At 32.3% G+C, this 17,208-nt stretch overlaps 2 protein-coding genes across 4 annotated transcripts in view; one reads left to right on the forward strand and one right to left on the reverse strand.

The window, feature by feature from the left end:
- LOC118189079 (vesicle-fusing ATPase 1-like) overlaps positions 1 to 3,566 on the reverse strand; it is a 103,495-nt gene extending 99,929 nt beyond the window's left edge. Inside the window, exons 1-2 of the mRNA XM_035359625.2 lie at positions 3,403 to 3,566; positions 2,640 to 2,731 (exon numbers count right to left, since the gene is read on the reverse strand). Coding sequence (XP_035215516.1) covers positions 2,640 to 2,731; positions 3,403 to 3,414 — 104 coding nt within the window. The 5' untranslated portion in view covers positions 3,415 to 3,566. The remainder of the gene's footprint in view (positions 1 to 2,639; positions 2,732 to 3,402) is intronic.
- A 452-nt stretch (positions 3,567 to 4,018) lies between these two features.
- Positions 4,019 to 17,208, forward strand: part of trio (trio Rho guanine nucleotide exchange factor) — a 220,188-nt gene continuing 206,998 nt past the window's right edge. Inside the window, exons 1-2 of one of the 3 annotated variants that reach the window (XR_015040424.1) lie at positions 4,019 to 4,413; positions 12,908 to 12,982. Coding sequence is in view for 2 of the 3 variants with exons in the window: in XM_085813909.1 (XP_085670035.1) it covers positions 4,377 to 4,413; positions 12,908 to 12,982 (112 nt within the window). In the remaining variant the exon portion in view is untranslated. The remainder of the gene's footprint in view (positions 4,414 to 12,907; positions 12,983 to 17,208) is intronic. The other 2 variants (XM_085813909.1, XM_085813910.1) reach the window with 2 other exon arrangements.

The following is a 17,208-nucleotide window of genomic DNA, read 5'->3' on the forward strand; positions in this document are numbered from 1 at the left end:
GATCCGATATAAAAGATCATTTGCAATCGAATAAATATAAAAACAGTTTAGCATGTGCTGCCAGGCCATCAAAACTGACCAGTTTTTATTAGACTATTGATAAAAACTTAGCAGAAAGAGGCGACCTTTGCTTACCAAGCAGCAAACCATAGCCTAAGTTTCAATTCGAACTCTTGTTCGTCAAAGCTAATTTCTAAGTTTCTTTAACCTAAATTCTCATTCGGAAAAACTAAGTTTCTTTAACCTAAATTCTCATTCAGAAAAACTAAGTTATAGTTTTAAATGCCTGACGCTATAGTTTTAAATGCCGTAGCTCCTTTAGCTCAAGAAGAGCTTAAAGAAGACTTGATCAAGTCAAACTACATATCTGTAAGTATACATGCATCAAACAGAAAGGACATAAAATTTTTGCCAATTGTTGTGTGCTACTTTAATCTTAATTCAGGTGTGCAAGTAAAGCAGATTTCTCATAAATTACAAAAATTTGCACGAAAATGCTGGAAAATTTTGTGAATCTTTAAACTCGGTAAAAAGCACATATATGAAATTACCTGATCGCGAAAAAGTATATACCCTTTCCAAGGATGAACATTTCCACGTATAAAATAAATAAAATATCCAAAAACTTTAACCTCTAAATTATCTATTATATTATAAACGTCACCAACGAATTCATACCGCAAACATTACAAATGGTTACAAATACTTAGTGTCAAATATTTAAATTATTTCCATGCACGTTTACTTCAACTGAAACATATACCAAATTCCTATAAACATAAAATTCACAAAATAACTATCATTTAATTAAAATATCACTAAACCATGCACACGTTGACTTATTTTTACTTAAAAAAATTCCCAGAATTGCACAAAAATGGCATTGCGCACACTCTTTACTATATCCATGTACACTGCTTTTTTCTCATAAATTAGAAAAATTTCACGAAAATGCATGAAAATTTTGTGAATCTTTAAATCCGGTAAAAAGATCATATATGAAATTACCCGATCGTGAAAACGTATATACCCTTTCCAAAGATATACATTTCCACGTATAAAATAAATAAAATATCCAAAAACCTTTACCTCTAAATTATCCATTATATTATAAACGTCACCAATGAATTCATACCGCCAATATTACAAATGGTTACAAATACTTAGTGTCAAATATTTAAATTATTTCCATGCACGTTTACTTCCACTGAAACGTATATACCAATTTCCTACAAACATATAATTCACAAAATAACTATCATTTAATTAAAATATAATTAAATTTAAAAACACTACTTAAAATATAAATAAGCACATACATTAAATTAATAAAAATTAGCTTACAATCCTAATTACTTTAAACTAAATCATTGCTAATAACAATTTTCCAATAATACCATATTACTTTATTTACTCCTTACATTTAGAACAATGCATAAAAATAATATCCTCAAATAATTAAAAATACTAACTTACCTAATCTGCGAATTTTTCCTTCATATTTCCTCCGCTAAATAAAAAGCAAAATTCTCTTTATCACAATGCCTAAATAGCCATTTCGAATTCACTTTAGTTAGGGCCATGGGATCCAAAAATTAACCAACATTGTTTCACACAACACAGAATAAAGCCAGATACAAAAGTTCCAGATTTTTTTCCAGATTTCCTCCCTTTTCCGATTAAAGAACTGTAATTCGTCAATTAATGTCACATGACATATCTCATGATCTCTCATTTCCCTCACACAAAATAAGGTACTTACGTATTAACACAACCAGGCCAAAATCCGCATAAATCGCCAAATTTGGCAACCCTACTTACGGCAACCTTATGTTAATTTATTAAAGCGAGGTGTGCATAGTTCGTAGATTCGTTCGTTGCGTACATTGTGCCATTCGTAGATTTTTTTTAAGTTAAAACACGTCGCTTTGTACATGGATTCTTGTCTATATTTCAAACTTTAAGCCTAAAATGTCTCCAAAAACGCGGTTTTCGCACATGCAAAAACTATGTTTTGAACTCACGATTTAAGCTAAAAATCCGAAACAAAAACAAAAAATTTAGATAGCAAAAACGCAAAGTTTCTAACCAAAAATATTTGACAAGAATCCATGTACACAGCGACATGTTTTAACTTAAAAACAAATCTACGAATGGCACAATGTAGGCAACGAACGAATCTATGAACTACGCACACCTCGCTTTAATAAATTAACATGAGGTTGCTGTAAGTAGGGTAAACAAAATAATATAAAAAAACTGTATTAAAAATTATCTGTAATTAATAAATGTACATTTTCTTTCTATTCATACTTTTTTACTCAAACTTACAAATTGCACCAACCTGGTTGCGATAATACGTAAGTACCCAAAATAATGCGTAATCGGAACTGAGTATTTCCGGTACTTCTCACATTATCACCAAAGTCCTAGGTAGTAACCTTTATCGCCTCCAAAATGTCGTCAAACTACCAATTACCATATTCCAAAGATCAGCCGAACTATCTTGTTAGAAATGTAATTAAATTATACTGCTATAAATACAATAGAATACATTCCAAAGATTATTACACATATTTCAGACTGCAATTGCAACATATACAAAGAATAGAAACTGAATTGAATAGCAACATAACTACCTGACTTTGTCCAAGGCAAAATCATTTTCATTTACAATAGCACAGTTGGTGAAAGACAATGCTTCTGTTGGGCATTTAGCCACCTTTAGCACCTAAATTTAGAAGCAAATAGTTACATAATATGCATTAAAAAAAGAAATAAAGAGGAGATTTAAAATTTCAGTAAAGGAAAATTTACATATATATACATGTTAAGTCACAATAAAATACTTCAGTTACCTAAAAGTCTAATATTGCCTATTTTTTTAGTTAATAAGATACCTAGTGCCATATAAGCACATTAAATAGATTTAAAATTCTAAAAGAAATATACAGAACAAAAATGTATTTGAATAAAGTGTATATCGCACTTCATTCATACGATTTCAAAAGGGATCTTTTTTTTTTTTTTTTTTTTTTTTTTTTGGGATACAAACAACTTGTTTCATACATTTTTAGTGATTCACTGAAGCCAATAATTTTTATGAACGATATATGACATTTTACCATTTAAAATTAGATTTTCTTTCCCTCCTCTGCTTTCTGTCGTATGAATTTCAAGCGAAACGTTAAAAAAAAGAAGAGGTTTAATTTCTATTCACACACATATCAAAATGAACAATTTTTTCCCCTTGTTAAAAATATATCTTCAAAGGATTCTGATCATATTTAAAGGTAAACAGCAACAAAAATGCGAAGCGGCAAGCTGCTCATATAATATGAATTTGCATAACACATAATATATATATATATATATTATCATATAAATAGTTATTCTACTTACCTGTGCAGACATTGTTAAAGCGTATGAAGTGGAATTAGTAAATATCACAAGCAAATGTACAGATGAGGGAAAAGTTAATAAATTAATTCCATTCAGTGATTTACACCCACACCACTCGACGAAACCAAAACAAACCGCACTGCAGTGTTGCAAACGTTGATGAAAAGGAGTAGACACAGTCGCAACACCTCCCCCCCTCCCCAGTTTTCCTACACAATAACAAAATGAAAGAGATTTAAAAATTAAAGAGAGCTTTACCAAAGTTTAAAAAAAAATTAAAATTTTTACTTGAACCTGGTTTCATCAATTCATGTTCTTTTATGTATATTGAATAATCATACTTTTTAATTTCTTCATAATTAATAAGCAGAATAAAAGAATTATCCCTTTCTAAAACATTAAAAATTCTTATTAGTAATATTTTAATTAACATTTCTTACCCAAATTAAATTCTTATACTATCGAAAACGCACAAAAAAATAATTTGTAACTTTTTAAAATTTGATATGTTTGAAATAAATGTTTGATATTTTAAATATAATTTCTCATAGTAAAAACCTTAAAACTTTCCTCTATACTAAAAATCATTAAATCTTTTCGTATCTTCGGAAGGTCAATGGTCGTGTTTTCATATTCTATGTTTAGTTTCTCAGTGACAATCCTTGTTTTTCATAGGCTCGCAAACTTGTGCTGGGAAGCAGTAGTGAACTGTGATGTTTTATAGTTGAATACAATAATGAGTAGTATTAGCTGTTTAGAAGTAGTTGTGTTCCATAAAAGTGTCTATTTTAAATTTTGTAAATGTTATATTTGGAGGTGTAATTAAAGGAGGAAAATGTTGTATGTCATTTTTTTTACATGAAGGCGATCGATCTTTGAGCGCCCGAGATGATAATTTGTCGAGATCTCTTACTAAAACGTAACATTCTGTGCTGCCTGAAAATTTAAATACTATATTTCAGAGCATTTACAAAATGTCTTCCGAAAATGAGTGTTCTTATTTCAAAGGAGGTATGTATTAATTACTTCTTACATGTTTCAAATTAGTGTTCAGATTTACTTAAACTTTGATAAGCAATTGCCTAAAATTCAAGGTGCACTTTAAATATGCTTCTAGTTTATTTCATTTGTAATGTGTATAGTTATGTTATCATTATATTCATTTAATAAGTAACGTTTTTTTTACTTGCTGTAATCTCGAATAACTCGATAAGCTGATACTGGAGGCTTTCAAGAATCCATTAGATGAGTCTTTTATTTATGTTTTTTTCCAAGCATGATACTTTGAACAACAAACAGAATGTTTTTTCATCAGAGACATCAGTTAGAGTGTTTTTTACTTTGAAACAAAAAATCACCAAACTGGATAGTGATGAGTGAAAATAGTAATGCATTTTAATGTCACATAATTTTAAAATTGTGTTAGCTCTGTCTCTCTGTCTTTTGATATAAGTAAAAATATTCAAGCTGCTTTAATTTTGTAATAAATTATTATTTCTCTCTTAAGCATATTGGTAATTGCTTGTAATACTACTGGAAAAAAAAAATAGTATTCATTACATTTCTAATATCAGCTGTGAAAAATTCGTCATGTAAGTAATTGAGTAAAAATTATTTATTTAACTACATTTAAGAAATATATAGCTTTCAATTGGAAGATTTAAACTGCATTGAGCCCCATTTAATAAATATATATTTTGCAGTTAGGAGATTTTAACTGCATTTGAGCCCCATATCTACAGTTTTCAACAATTAAAAATAATTTTAATTTGAATGAGAATGTGGATGGATTTTTTTTTTTTCATTTAGATTATTTCCTCCCTTAAATAAAGAAATATATTAAATCGAACTTTTTGTTTTTACTCAATTACTTACATGACGAATTTTTCACAGCTGATATTAGAAATGTAATGAATACTATTTTTTTTTTCCAGTAGTATTACAAGCAATTACCAATATGCTTAAGAGAGAAATAATAATTTATTACAAAATTAAAGCAGCTTGAATATTTTTACTTATATCAAAAGACAGAGAGACAGAGCTAACACAATTTTAAAATTATGTGACATTAAAATGCATTACTATTTTCACTCATCACTATCCAGACTCATCTAATGGATTCTTGAAAGCCTCCAGTATCAGCTTATCGAGTTATTCGAGATTACAGCAAGTAAAAAAAACGTTACTTATTAACGTTACTTTTTGCGCTACATTTATTATTAAATAATGTTTTCATAATTTTAAAAAAATGGGTAAAAATGCTCTGGCATAAAAGTGTTTTTGTATCTCAAAAATATCAGTTTGTAGTAATATCTACAGTGATGTTAAATCAATCTTACTGGTATTTGACTATTTACAAAATCTGTTATTTATATCTGTTAAATCTGTTATTTATAATAAAGTATATTTTACAACATAAAGTAAGTTGCCTTTTTGGAGAAAAGCAGTTGTGCTCTTCTTCAATCAGTTACTAAACACCTGTGCTGTAAACCAGGCCCATTCTTAACTCTGCTAAACACAAAAATACGAGCCTTATTTGCTATTAAGTTCAATAATTTATAAACAAGTAAAACCTTATCATTGGACTCCTTGTTATCACATAAAACCGTAAAAGTTTACAATTGGGTGCCCCTTGTTTATTGGCAATTCTTTTTTGACGCCAAGATCGGCGCCAGGAAGACATAATTTCAAGATGGCCGCTACACAAAACCAAAATAAAAAGTCAAAGAATTGCATAAACTCTTGTCCATGTACACATCGATCTGTTTTCAATTAAAAAAAATCCCAGAATTGCACAAAATAGGCATTGCACACTGTTTAAATTTCTCCATGTACACATCAATCTATTTTTATTTTAAAAAATTCAGGAGGCTAAAGCAAAGTTACACTATCATGGTAACCAGAAATAAGATTTCGTCGCCAAAATTTTACAAAATATTGTCGCTAATCGAAGGGGCACCCAATTCTACACTAGAGCCTTCATGATTTGTTATGCCCTTTTTTTAATAATGAATAGAAGAATTTTTATTAATATTTATCACAAATGAGAGTAAATTAATTCCATTTATTATAAAAATTCTGATATTAAAAAAATTCTTGTCTTTAATATGTTATTGCATGTTGAATATAATGGTGTAGATTATTAAGCATACTCTTTGTACTTATGTTATACTTTGGTTCCAAATACTAAAGTGTATTTTAGAATATAATGTCGATAAAATTTAGGGCAAATTGATTTTTCATGTTAATCATTTTACATTATAAATTCAAAAATTCAGGTGTTGAATATCCTGAATAATCGGTATTTATCTATTATTGCAACCATCTTAGCGCAATTCAACAATTTTTTATAGCTGAAAAGGTAGAAGTTACCTATCGCGTGCAAGTTGGTGGTTTTTGTACTTTTTTTTTTTAGAAAGATTCTCAAATAGTATCACTATTTATAATATGTCGGTAAACGTTATCAACATATGAAAAGGAAACATACTGTAACAATTTAAAATAGAATAAAAATAAAACATTTACATTCTTATTCAAATCTTGCTGTAATTTTTTTGTGCTATTCTTCTCCCAAAGCATACAGTGATCTGTTTCTGCTTACAAAATTATCAGAGAATTGTGGAGACTTGGTTTCATGCAAATCTCGGCAACAGTGGCTATCTATGAAACACATTTCCTTGTTGTTCCCTATAAAAAAATTTTCAGCAAAATTTTGGGCTAATCTTTATTGTGTAGTACCCTTTGTTTTTTGTCTGAAAAAAATCGGCAAGTGGCCCGCTGTGTGAAATAAGTATTCCGGTAACCATACTGTTGGCGAAACTAGCCTTGGGGATAATTTTTTGGGTTTTTTTAGTTTTTGTCATTAAAAAAAGGGTTATTTATGCTAATATCGCCAAGCGTGTTGTGATAAATTTAGATTATGGCAATTTTTTGTAATACAGTCAAAAGTGGTTAATCCGGACTCGTCGGGACATCGGCGATTCTGGATTATCGATTTTTCCGGATTATAGATCATCAGTTTAAACCTGGTAAGATGGCATGCAGAAATTACAAAATTAAAAATATGAAACCGTAATTTATGAAATAAAGAACAATTATGATCTAAAGGGTATCAAAATTTACAAAAAGAAAAAGCTTAATATTTATTTGTTTACTATATTAAACATTTCTTTCAATGTAAGTTGCCGCTGTTTCAAGTCCTATAATTGCTGTGTTGAGAATAATTTGTCAATCGAAATGTTTTCGTTTTCAATAACCTCTGTTACTTTCTTCACTTTCGGAAGCGAATTATAATGACGAGGAATTTGTTTTAAATCATATCAAAGATGGAGTACATCGAGATGAAATACTACATTTAGTAAGGAATTATAAGCCAAATAAAATAAAAACATCTGCCCTGAAGATAAGGATAGTGCTGACAGATCAACTTCCAATTCATTGCGCGCCAGGGCCTCCTTCCCCCCCTTCCCCCGCCGAGCAGCGTGAAATTGATAAACAGATTTCGGAACATTCTTTCGCTTTACATGCTTTACATATTAGCAAATATATATCGGAAATTCTATTTGATATAATCAAAAGTTCAAGCTTACTTTTATAAAATTGCTCTAACAGTCTGTAAAAAATAATAAGCCGGATCCGATTCGAAGATTAAGTAACAATGCAATCTGCAACATTAACTGAATTAGATAATTTTAGCTTGGCTTAACCGTCCGTTATACATTTAATGCGCAAGTGTAAACGTTTTATGTGCACGCGCACACGCATATTCGCAGCCGTAACGGTCTTAGCCCACACGTAAACGCCTATGCGCATGCGCAGAAAGTTTTTAGCTTTGAGGTCCGGATTATGGGTGTTTGAATTAATGACTTTTGACTGTAGTAACCCTTTTGTATGAGCCCGGGTTTTGGGTTCTTACCATTCTTTTCAATTGCTGTGTTTCGTTGCATGTGTGTGGTTTGGTCTTGTATTTTGAATTTGCTATTATTTTGCTGTGAGTATCATCATTTGAGTATGTCTGAGGTGACTATGAGGATGAATGTTGATAGGTTGGATTATGATGAAATTGCAAATTTGAGTTTTTTTTTAAATGTATGCAGGTGAGAAAAAGATATGTTAAAAAACTGACATTTCATTTCATTTATTTGTCTGCATGTATTAATTTTTGTTAAAAGATTTGTTGTTTAATGTTTCTATGTTAGGAAATATGTATTTTTAGTTTTTTATTCCTCTCTGTGTATTTTTGGTTATTTATTCCTCTCTATTTGTATATTTTTGGTTATTTATTCTTCTCTATGTTGTATTTTTGGTTATTTGTTCACTTCTGTGTGTTAAAAAAGCAGCGAATTTTTTCTGGTTACCATGATAGTTTTAACTTTGTTTTAGCTTTCTGATTTTGTTTAAGTGAAAACAGATTGATGTGTACATGGACAAAGTTAAGGCAGTGCGAAATGCCTAGTTTGTGCAATTCTCTGATGTTTGAGTTAAAATAGGTTGATATGTACATGGACACCAAGTTTGTGTAACTCTTTGACTTCTTGTTTTGGTTTTGTGTAGCAGGTGGAAGGATCAGCACCATCTTGAAATTGGTGCCGATATTGGCGTCGAAAAAGAAAAGATTTGGCAAGGGGTCGCATAGAGTAAATTTTAACCGTTTATTGTTTATAATAATGAAAAAAAAATTAGAGATAGAAATTAAATTTTATGAATAACATTATCATACTTTGACAAGTGCAACAAAATTATAAAAAGCCATTCTTAATGCTTCAGTGCTGCATTATTCATCAAACTATAAAAGAAAGTGAAAAATTTCCTAAGAATATCCTATATTTACCCAAGTTTCAAAATAGAAATTTGTTTTGATTCAAATTTCAGCTTTATTTTACGGCCGGTGATTAAACTTTATGGATCATCAATTTTCTTCTTGCATACTTCAAGAGGTGGTAAAAGTATAGTTAAGGGTACCCCTTGGCGAAACTTGGCGATTTTTGGCGGTACATGGATACCGATTTTGTGCAATTCTTTGACTCGTTATTTTTTCTTGTGAAGCGGCGATTTTTGCGCCAAAAATCGCTACACAAAGCCAAAATAACAATACAAACAAGTGTACAAACTCGGTAACCATGTACACATCGACTTTTTTCACTTAAAAGAAAACCCCGAATTGCACAAAAATGGCTTTGCGCACTCCTTTGACTTTATCCATGTACACGTCGACCTATTTTCACTTTAAAAAAAATCCCCAAATTGCACAAAAATGGCATCTTCTTTAACTTTATCCATGTACACATCAACCTATTTTCACTTAAAAAAAAATCCCAGAATTGCACAAACTTGCATTGTGCACTCCCTTTACTTTGTCCATGTACACATCGATATATTTTCACTTAAAAAGTCAAAGGAGCACACAATTCTACAATATAGGCAAACAAAAAATACATAATCTCAATAAAACACATTTTAAACTAAACAATAAAATAACATAAAAAAGGAAAAACATGTTATACATTTAAGCACAACCAAAAGCAAATATTCACTTACCATGATTTTCGAGTTCGCTTCATACACCCAGAAACACGTAAAAATCAAAATATCAATCATATTCAAATGACTTTTTACAAACCATGTACTCTTTCTGATCGAACGCTTCACGTAGTGACCATCTGAACCTTTCTTCCTACAAACCCATTAAAATCCATCTAAACCATTTTAACACACACCACAAAAATGCTTATGAAACATCCCATGATTCAAAATTTCCCAGAATCATGCACCCAATTACGTCACAATAGGGTTTCCATAACATTCAACTACTCAGGCTACCATAAATGAAACAACAACTTGGCGATAAATCAAACATCTTCACCATAATACAAGGAGTATAACGGACAGTCTACTCTACCCCAAGAGGTTTGCTATAAGCATGTTTTGGTGAGAGTAGACTTAAAGGTACCCCTTGTATTATAGCGAAGTCGTTGTTTCATTTATCGCCAAGTTTTTGTTTTATTTATGGTAGCCTGAGTAGTTGAATGTTATGGAAACCCTATTGTGACGTAATCAGGTGCATGATTCTGGGAAATTTTGAATCATGGGATGTTTTGTAAGCATTTTTGTGGTGTGTGTTGGTTTGATTATTTAGACGGTAGAAAGGCTAAATGTAGTAAGATTAATTTGTAGTTTCTGTACAGTTTAGAGCAAAAACGGAAAAAAATGTTAAATGAATAGTGTGTAAATGAAGGTTTACTTAGTAGCCATTATAAGTGTACTGTGTGTAGGAAGGGTATGCGTCTAATCAAACGTAAAAACCGTTTAAATGGATTTGAATGGGTTTGTAGGAAGAAAGGTTCAGATGGTCACTATGTGAAGCGTTCAATCAGAAAGGGTACCTGGTTTGAAAAAAGTCATTTGAGTATGATTGATATTTTGATTTTTACGTGGCTCTGTGTGTACTAAGCGAACTCGAAAATCATCAAAATGGAGGTGTGGTAAAGAGAGATTTTCGAAAAAAGTGTCATCGACAGTCAGGAACTACACAGGATATTTTTGTGAATTTATGTGGCGACGCCGATATACGGATTCGATTTCAGATAATTTTAGGAAGTTTTTGGATGCTGTTAAGGAATTTTGTGTGCCACAGATTAAAGACGAAGGAACTTCTAAATAGGGTAAGTGAATACAGTCAAAAGTCGTTAATTTGGACACCCATAATCCGGACCTCAAAGCTACAAACTTTCTGCGCATGCGCATAGGCGTTTATGCACGCGCGTAAGACCTTCACGGCTGCGAATATGCGTGTGCGCATGTGCGTTTAATGTGTAACGGATGGTATAAGCTAAGCTAAAATTATCTAATTCAGTTAATGTTGCAGATTGCGTTGTTCCTTAATGTTCGAATTGGATCCGGATTATTATTTTTTGCAGACTGTTAGAGCAATTTTATAAAAGTAAGCTTGAACTTTCGATTATGTCAAATAGAATTTCCGATATATATTTACTAATATGTAAAGGATCTACAAAGCGAAAGTACGTTTCGAAATCCGAAATCTGTTTATCAATTTCACGCTGTGGCGGCCGGGGGAGGGGGGAACTCTGCGGTTGAAGTTGATCTGTCAGCACTATCCTTGTTTTCAGGGCAGATGTTTTTATTTTATTTGGCTTATAATTCCTTACTAAATGTAGTATTTCATCTCGATGTACTCCGTCTTTGATATCCTTGTCATTATAATTCTCTTTCGATAGTGAAGAAAGTGGCACAGAGTTTATTGAAAACGAAAAAATTTCGATTGACAAATTAGTCAGTATTCTCGACACAGCAATTATAGGACTTGAACAGTGGAACTTTGTAACTAAACAAGAAATTATGTCTGTTTAATAGAATTAAAGAGAAAGTATTATCACATAAAATGAAGCAACTTATATAACTTACATTGAAAGAAATGTTTAATAAAGTAAACAAATAAATATTAAGCTTTTTCTTTTTGTAAATTTTGATACCCTTTAGATCATAATTGTTCTTTATTTCATAAATTACGTTTCATATTTTTAATTTTATAATTTCTGCATGCCATCTTACCAGATTTAAACTGATGATCTATAATCCGGAAAAATCGATAATCCGGAATCCTCGAAGTCCCGACGAGTCCGGATTAATGACTTTTGACTGTATTTGCTTTTGGTAGTGCTTAAATGTGTAACATGTTTTTTCCCTTTTTTATGTTATTTTATTGCATGGTTTAAAATGTCTTTAATGAGATTATGTATTTTTTGTTTGCATATATTATAGAATTGGGTGCTCTTTTGACTTTTTAAGTGAAAATATATCCATGGGTACATGGACAAAGTAAAGGGAGAGCGCAATACAAGTTTGTGCAATTCTAGGATTTTTTTCAAAGTGAAAATAGGTCGACGTATACATGGATAAAGTCAAAGGTGTGTGCAATGTCATTTTTGTGCAATTCGGGGATTTTTTTTTTTTTTAAATAGGTCGATGTGTACATGGATACCGAGTTTGTCAATTGTTTGTCTCGTTACTTTGGCTTTGGCTTCGCAAGCCAAAATAACAAGACAAACATTTGCACAAGCTATTTTGGCTTTGGCTTCGCAAGCCAAAATAACGAGTCAAAGAATTGCACAAACTCGGTATCCATGTACCGCCAAGTTTCACCAAGGGGTACCCTAAACTATACTTTTACAAATGTTTTAATGTTACTTTCTCGAAGGACTGCAAACTTTTGCATCTGAATGCTTTTACGATAACTTTATGCAATAATATTTCAGATTAATCACATAGTATATTTATTATGTTTTTCACTTTTTGATAAATAATTAATATAGAACTTATTAATGTAAGTTGTATATATATATATATATATATATAGTTTATTTACTGATGGATTATTTAGTATATTATCTCCTTTGATAAAGGTAGTTAGAATTCTAGTGAAATGAAGTAACTTATATACACACATAAATACATACATTCAATATGTATCATATGTATCTCTTATTAGGTCAACAGCAGACTCAGAATATTAGAGCAGTTGATATCCTTCCATTATTACAAGAGAAAATTGCTATTGTCTCGGGTAAGTTTTCCTGGTAGTACTTCATATTATCCACTCAGTTGAAATATCAGCTGATGATTTTATATCATTGTGTATTTAAATTGCTAATTTATTGTGTATTTAAATTGTGTATTTAAAAGGTTATTGCAACACTATTTGCAATAACTTTTTAAATGTGATATTTCTTGCTAAACCAACTTGAATGTTTATTATATGACAATTTGAAAAGAGCTTTGACATGTGCAATCAATCTTTAAAATGAACTAACTGGTTTATATGGGTATGACTGGTATTTAATAACCAAAAGGGAAATAATGAGCAGTACCTCCAAGGCTAAAAAGCTAGCATCTTGGAAACAGCAAACATCAAAATTTAAATAAAATGTGGGAGAGTTTAAAAATTGTTGCATCAAGATTTTTAATTCTTGAAGTGAGCTGTCGGCAGTTAACAAAATAATAATTAAAAAAAAAAAGAATTGTATTTAGTAATTTTTTAAAAAATACTGTAGTGTTAATCACAAGCATATGCAGTCTAATTAAAGAGCATTTGAATTATACTTTAATTTTATTCTTCTACAGTTTTTCATGTTGCATTATTTGTAAATATATTGTGCTATTCTGTGTTAAAATATACATTGTGTCCACAAAATTCTGCACTCTGCCTTTATTTTACATCTGTGGTCATAGACTTCCAGTTACGGAACTGTTTAAAATAGTGTAAATATTCATGTTTTGGCTATCTAAAATTTAAATAGTCCATTTTCTTTTTAAAAATTACAAAATTACTTTTTGTATATTTTCCCTGGTGCCTATAATTATATTTAGAAAATTTTTATATTCATTAAAAAATACAAATGTATAACTCTTGTATGACAGAAATGTATGACTTGGGGAGGTATTTCATTTTAAAGTCAGAAATCCCATTTCGCGATTATACACAAATTGAACCTTCTCTAGAGCGGAGTCTTGTTACACCAGGGTACCTGCGCCAAAGGCCTTGTAGAACATGTTTAGAAGTTTCGATTGACGACAAAAAATAGCCTGCCATTTTCTATAGCATGTTTGAAGCAAAAATTTTCTGAGTAAATTTGATGCAAATAGTAATTAAGGCAAAAGTAAAAAGTTAATTACAAAAATTGTGAAAGCTGGAGCAACAAAAGTTAACAAACATTTAAAATAGGCTAGATACTAGTAACGGGAAGTCTGGAAAAACCGTCGAACTGGTGTGCAAGATGTGCTAACATGCTGCCATCTATGGGTCATCTCGTAAGTAAGCGCAGAATTTGAAGTTAGGCTTAGCTGCACTTTTTTGTCGCTCCATCTATCGATGAGTTTGGAAGATGGTCTGGAAAGGAGATTTAGGGTGAAAGGCTTGTGTGCTGCCATCTAGTAAGGGGATCGTCAATCATCTCAGTTCTCTTCATCAAACTTCATGATGGTCATAGTGGCGTGAAAAATGACTCATAGCTTTTCTGAAGGGCTCTTTGCAGATTTAATTTTGCCAATAAGTCGAATAACTGGAGTAAGGAATTGCTTGATCTTCTCATCTCTGATCCAAGTCAAAATTTCTTCAGTTTCCTCTGGAGGTGGTAGTAGCTTCTGTTTTAATTTTGAGCTATAGGTTTGGATGAGTAATCTTCTTCAGGGCTGGGATTGTCCAAGTCTGGAATTTCCTGTGCTGGAGGTTTAGGTTCCTGGCTTTTGTTTTCGAAACTTTTTTTGTAGTAACTACATCCCCTGTAGCTACAGATGTGGAGACCTAGGCAGAAAATGCAGGTAGGTTTCTGTTCTTTAGGCATTTGGCAAAAATTGCCACGATGCAGTAATCCACATTTTACGTACCTCTCTGGTTTATTGCAGCATGTCTGCGAGTGTCCATATTCTTGGCACCTGTAGCACTGTACTGGCTATTTGCGTGGGTTAAATTTCTCAATAGTGCAGTTAAAGCTGAACATGTTAGAAAGGTTATGAATCAAATGTCCATCAGCATTTTTCTTCAGCTCAAGGAGGAAAATCGGCAGCTTGGGTCATGTTGTCTGGTTTATTTCTTGTGAATTGTTTTACCTTCAAGATGGGATATCCACGTTTGGTTAGATCGTCATATATAACACTTTCCTTGATGGAACCAGGAACTCCCTTTAGGATGACATGTAACAGCTTGTAATTTTCAGACATATATGAGTGAAATGGAGTTCCCAGTGCTAAAACTGCTTTGCACATGGAACGGTGGTATATAGAGTTTTTCGTATAGACATAGATTGGTTTAGCCTTCAGCGAAGATTTAAATTCCTCTTTACAGTGCTGTTTCAGTCCAACCAATCAGCATCGTCGTGAGAGAAAACAATGGGTTGGGGGTGAACTTCTCTTTTCGCTTCGTCATCATCATCCAGTTGTTGGTTCAGCAATGCTTCAAATCTATTTTCTTGAGCTATTTCCATGGGTTTGGGAGTTTCCATCACTTTGGCTACTATCCTGGGTGATTTTCATTCAGAATTATCAGTCTTGGGAGTAGGGGGAGGCATCGTGGCCGTTTCAGAACTAGCTTCAGCTTGCAGCGAGTCAACTCATATTCTTTTCCTTTCAGAATTTGGTGGTGTTACAGCTGTCTTAGTTTCATCACTGCTCTTGCCGTTAAGTAGGTCCAAAAGGTGCAGCATTCCATGTTGTTGAACTACATTGAGTAGGTGCATCACTTTTTGTTATTTAGTTGGTTCCGCTTGGCGAGATGTTTCGGCTTCGGTTGGGATAACGGGCTGCTGGAAGCTTCTTTTTCGTAGCCTTCTTAGTTTTGGCAGGTTTTTCAGAGATAGGGCTCTTAACAAACTCAAGTCTTCTGCAGGTAGTTGGCATCAAACTTGTCGAGTATTCTTATCCCACGTCATCGCTGTAATCCTCGTCATCTTGGCTGGGTGTCCCGAAAAAGGACATTTTTATGTACCCGAGAGTACCTAAAACAGAACTTTAAAGTATGATTTTGCAAATTAAAAAATAACACAGAACTGTCTGCCTACAGGACTTCGACAGTCAAATCAAAAGTAAGAGAAAACTGCAGCACGTCCTACACGTTCAGCATCACTGCGCAGAATCCTCCGAAAATGAATGAATACACAAATTGAAGAGCAAAGTAATTGCATTTATACCATAACTAAAAATATAATATCGGTTTAAAAACTGTTTCTGAAGTGAAGAGAATTTCTGTGCAAATTCTCATGAGAAGTATTATTAATATTATGCTTTTCAAGAAGAAAATCTTGTTCACAGAATTAGAAGAGAAAGTCACAAGAGTCTTATTTTATTTCAATGAATCAACAGTCTGTGTTTAAGTTGAGGTTTAGTCATTATGTCGGCAACGTGCTCCTCTGTAGGTATTTGCCCAGCAAATATCTACAGAGTCAAAGATACCTACAGAATGATTTGCTTTCTTGAACTTTCTGTCATATGAAAAACTGCTTGATATCAATGTTTTTTATGTCAATGAAACTCAGGTTCTTGTGACAGTTTCATTGCAGCGGCGTTATCTACTTGAAGTCCTGCATCTTCGTGTAACTTGGTAACATCAGTAAGTAATCACTTTAACCAAAGTACTTCTCTGAACAGTCACTAGCTGCAATTATCTCTGCTTTAGCTGTCAAAGTTACATCAGTTGACTAGCTAATCCATGATATAGCTGCACCACTATGTGATATGACTACTGCACTTGTAGATTTCCTTGTTACAGTCAAAAGTCGTTAATTCAGACACCTATAATCCGGACCTCAAAGCTAAAATCTTTCTGCGCATGCACCGCATTGATCCATGCTCATAAGCGTTTTACGCGTAAGACATTTACGACTGCGCATATGCGTCTGCGCAAGCGCAGAATACGTTTTCGCGTGCGCGTTTAATGTATAAAGAACGGTATAAGCTAAAATTATCTAATTATCTATTTCAGTTAATGTTGATGATTGCGTTGTTCCTTAATCTTCGAATTGGATCCGGCTTATTATTTTTTGCAGACTGTAAGAGCAATTTTATAAAAGTAAGCTTGAACTTTCGATTATGTCAAATAGAATTTCCGATTCTGGAGCTCCCAAAGGATCTAGAAAACGAAAGTATGATTCGATGTCCATCAAACAAAAAACGAATTGCTACAAAAAATGGATAAAGGTATATCCTTTGTTTATCTAACCGTTTCGAAATCTGTTTATCAATTTCACGCTGCTCTGCGCGGGGGGGGGGGCTTCACGGCGCGCAATGAACTGGACGTTG

Source organism: Stegodyphus dumicola, chromosome 3 (assembly GCF_044657685.1).
Source record: "Stegodyphus dumicola isolate Sdum_Otavi_A_Nest chromosome 3, ASM4465768v1".
Taxonomy (NCBI): Eukaryota; Metazoa; Arthropoda; class Arachnida; order Araneae; family Eresidae; genus Stegodyphus; species Stegodyphus dumicola.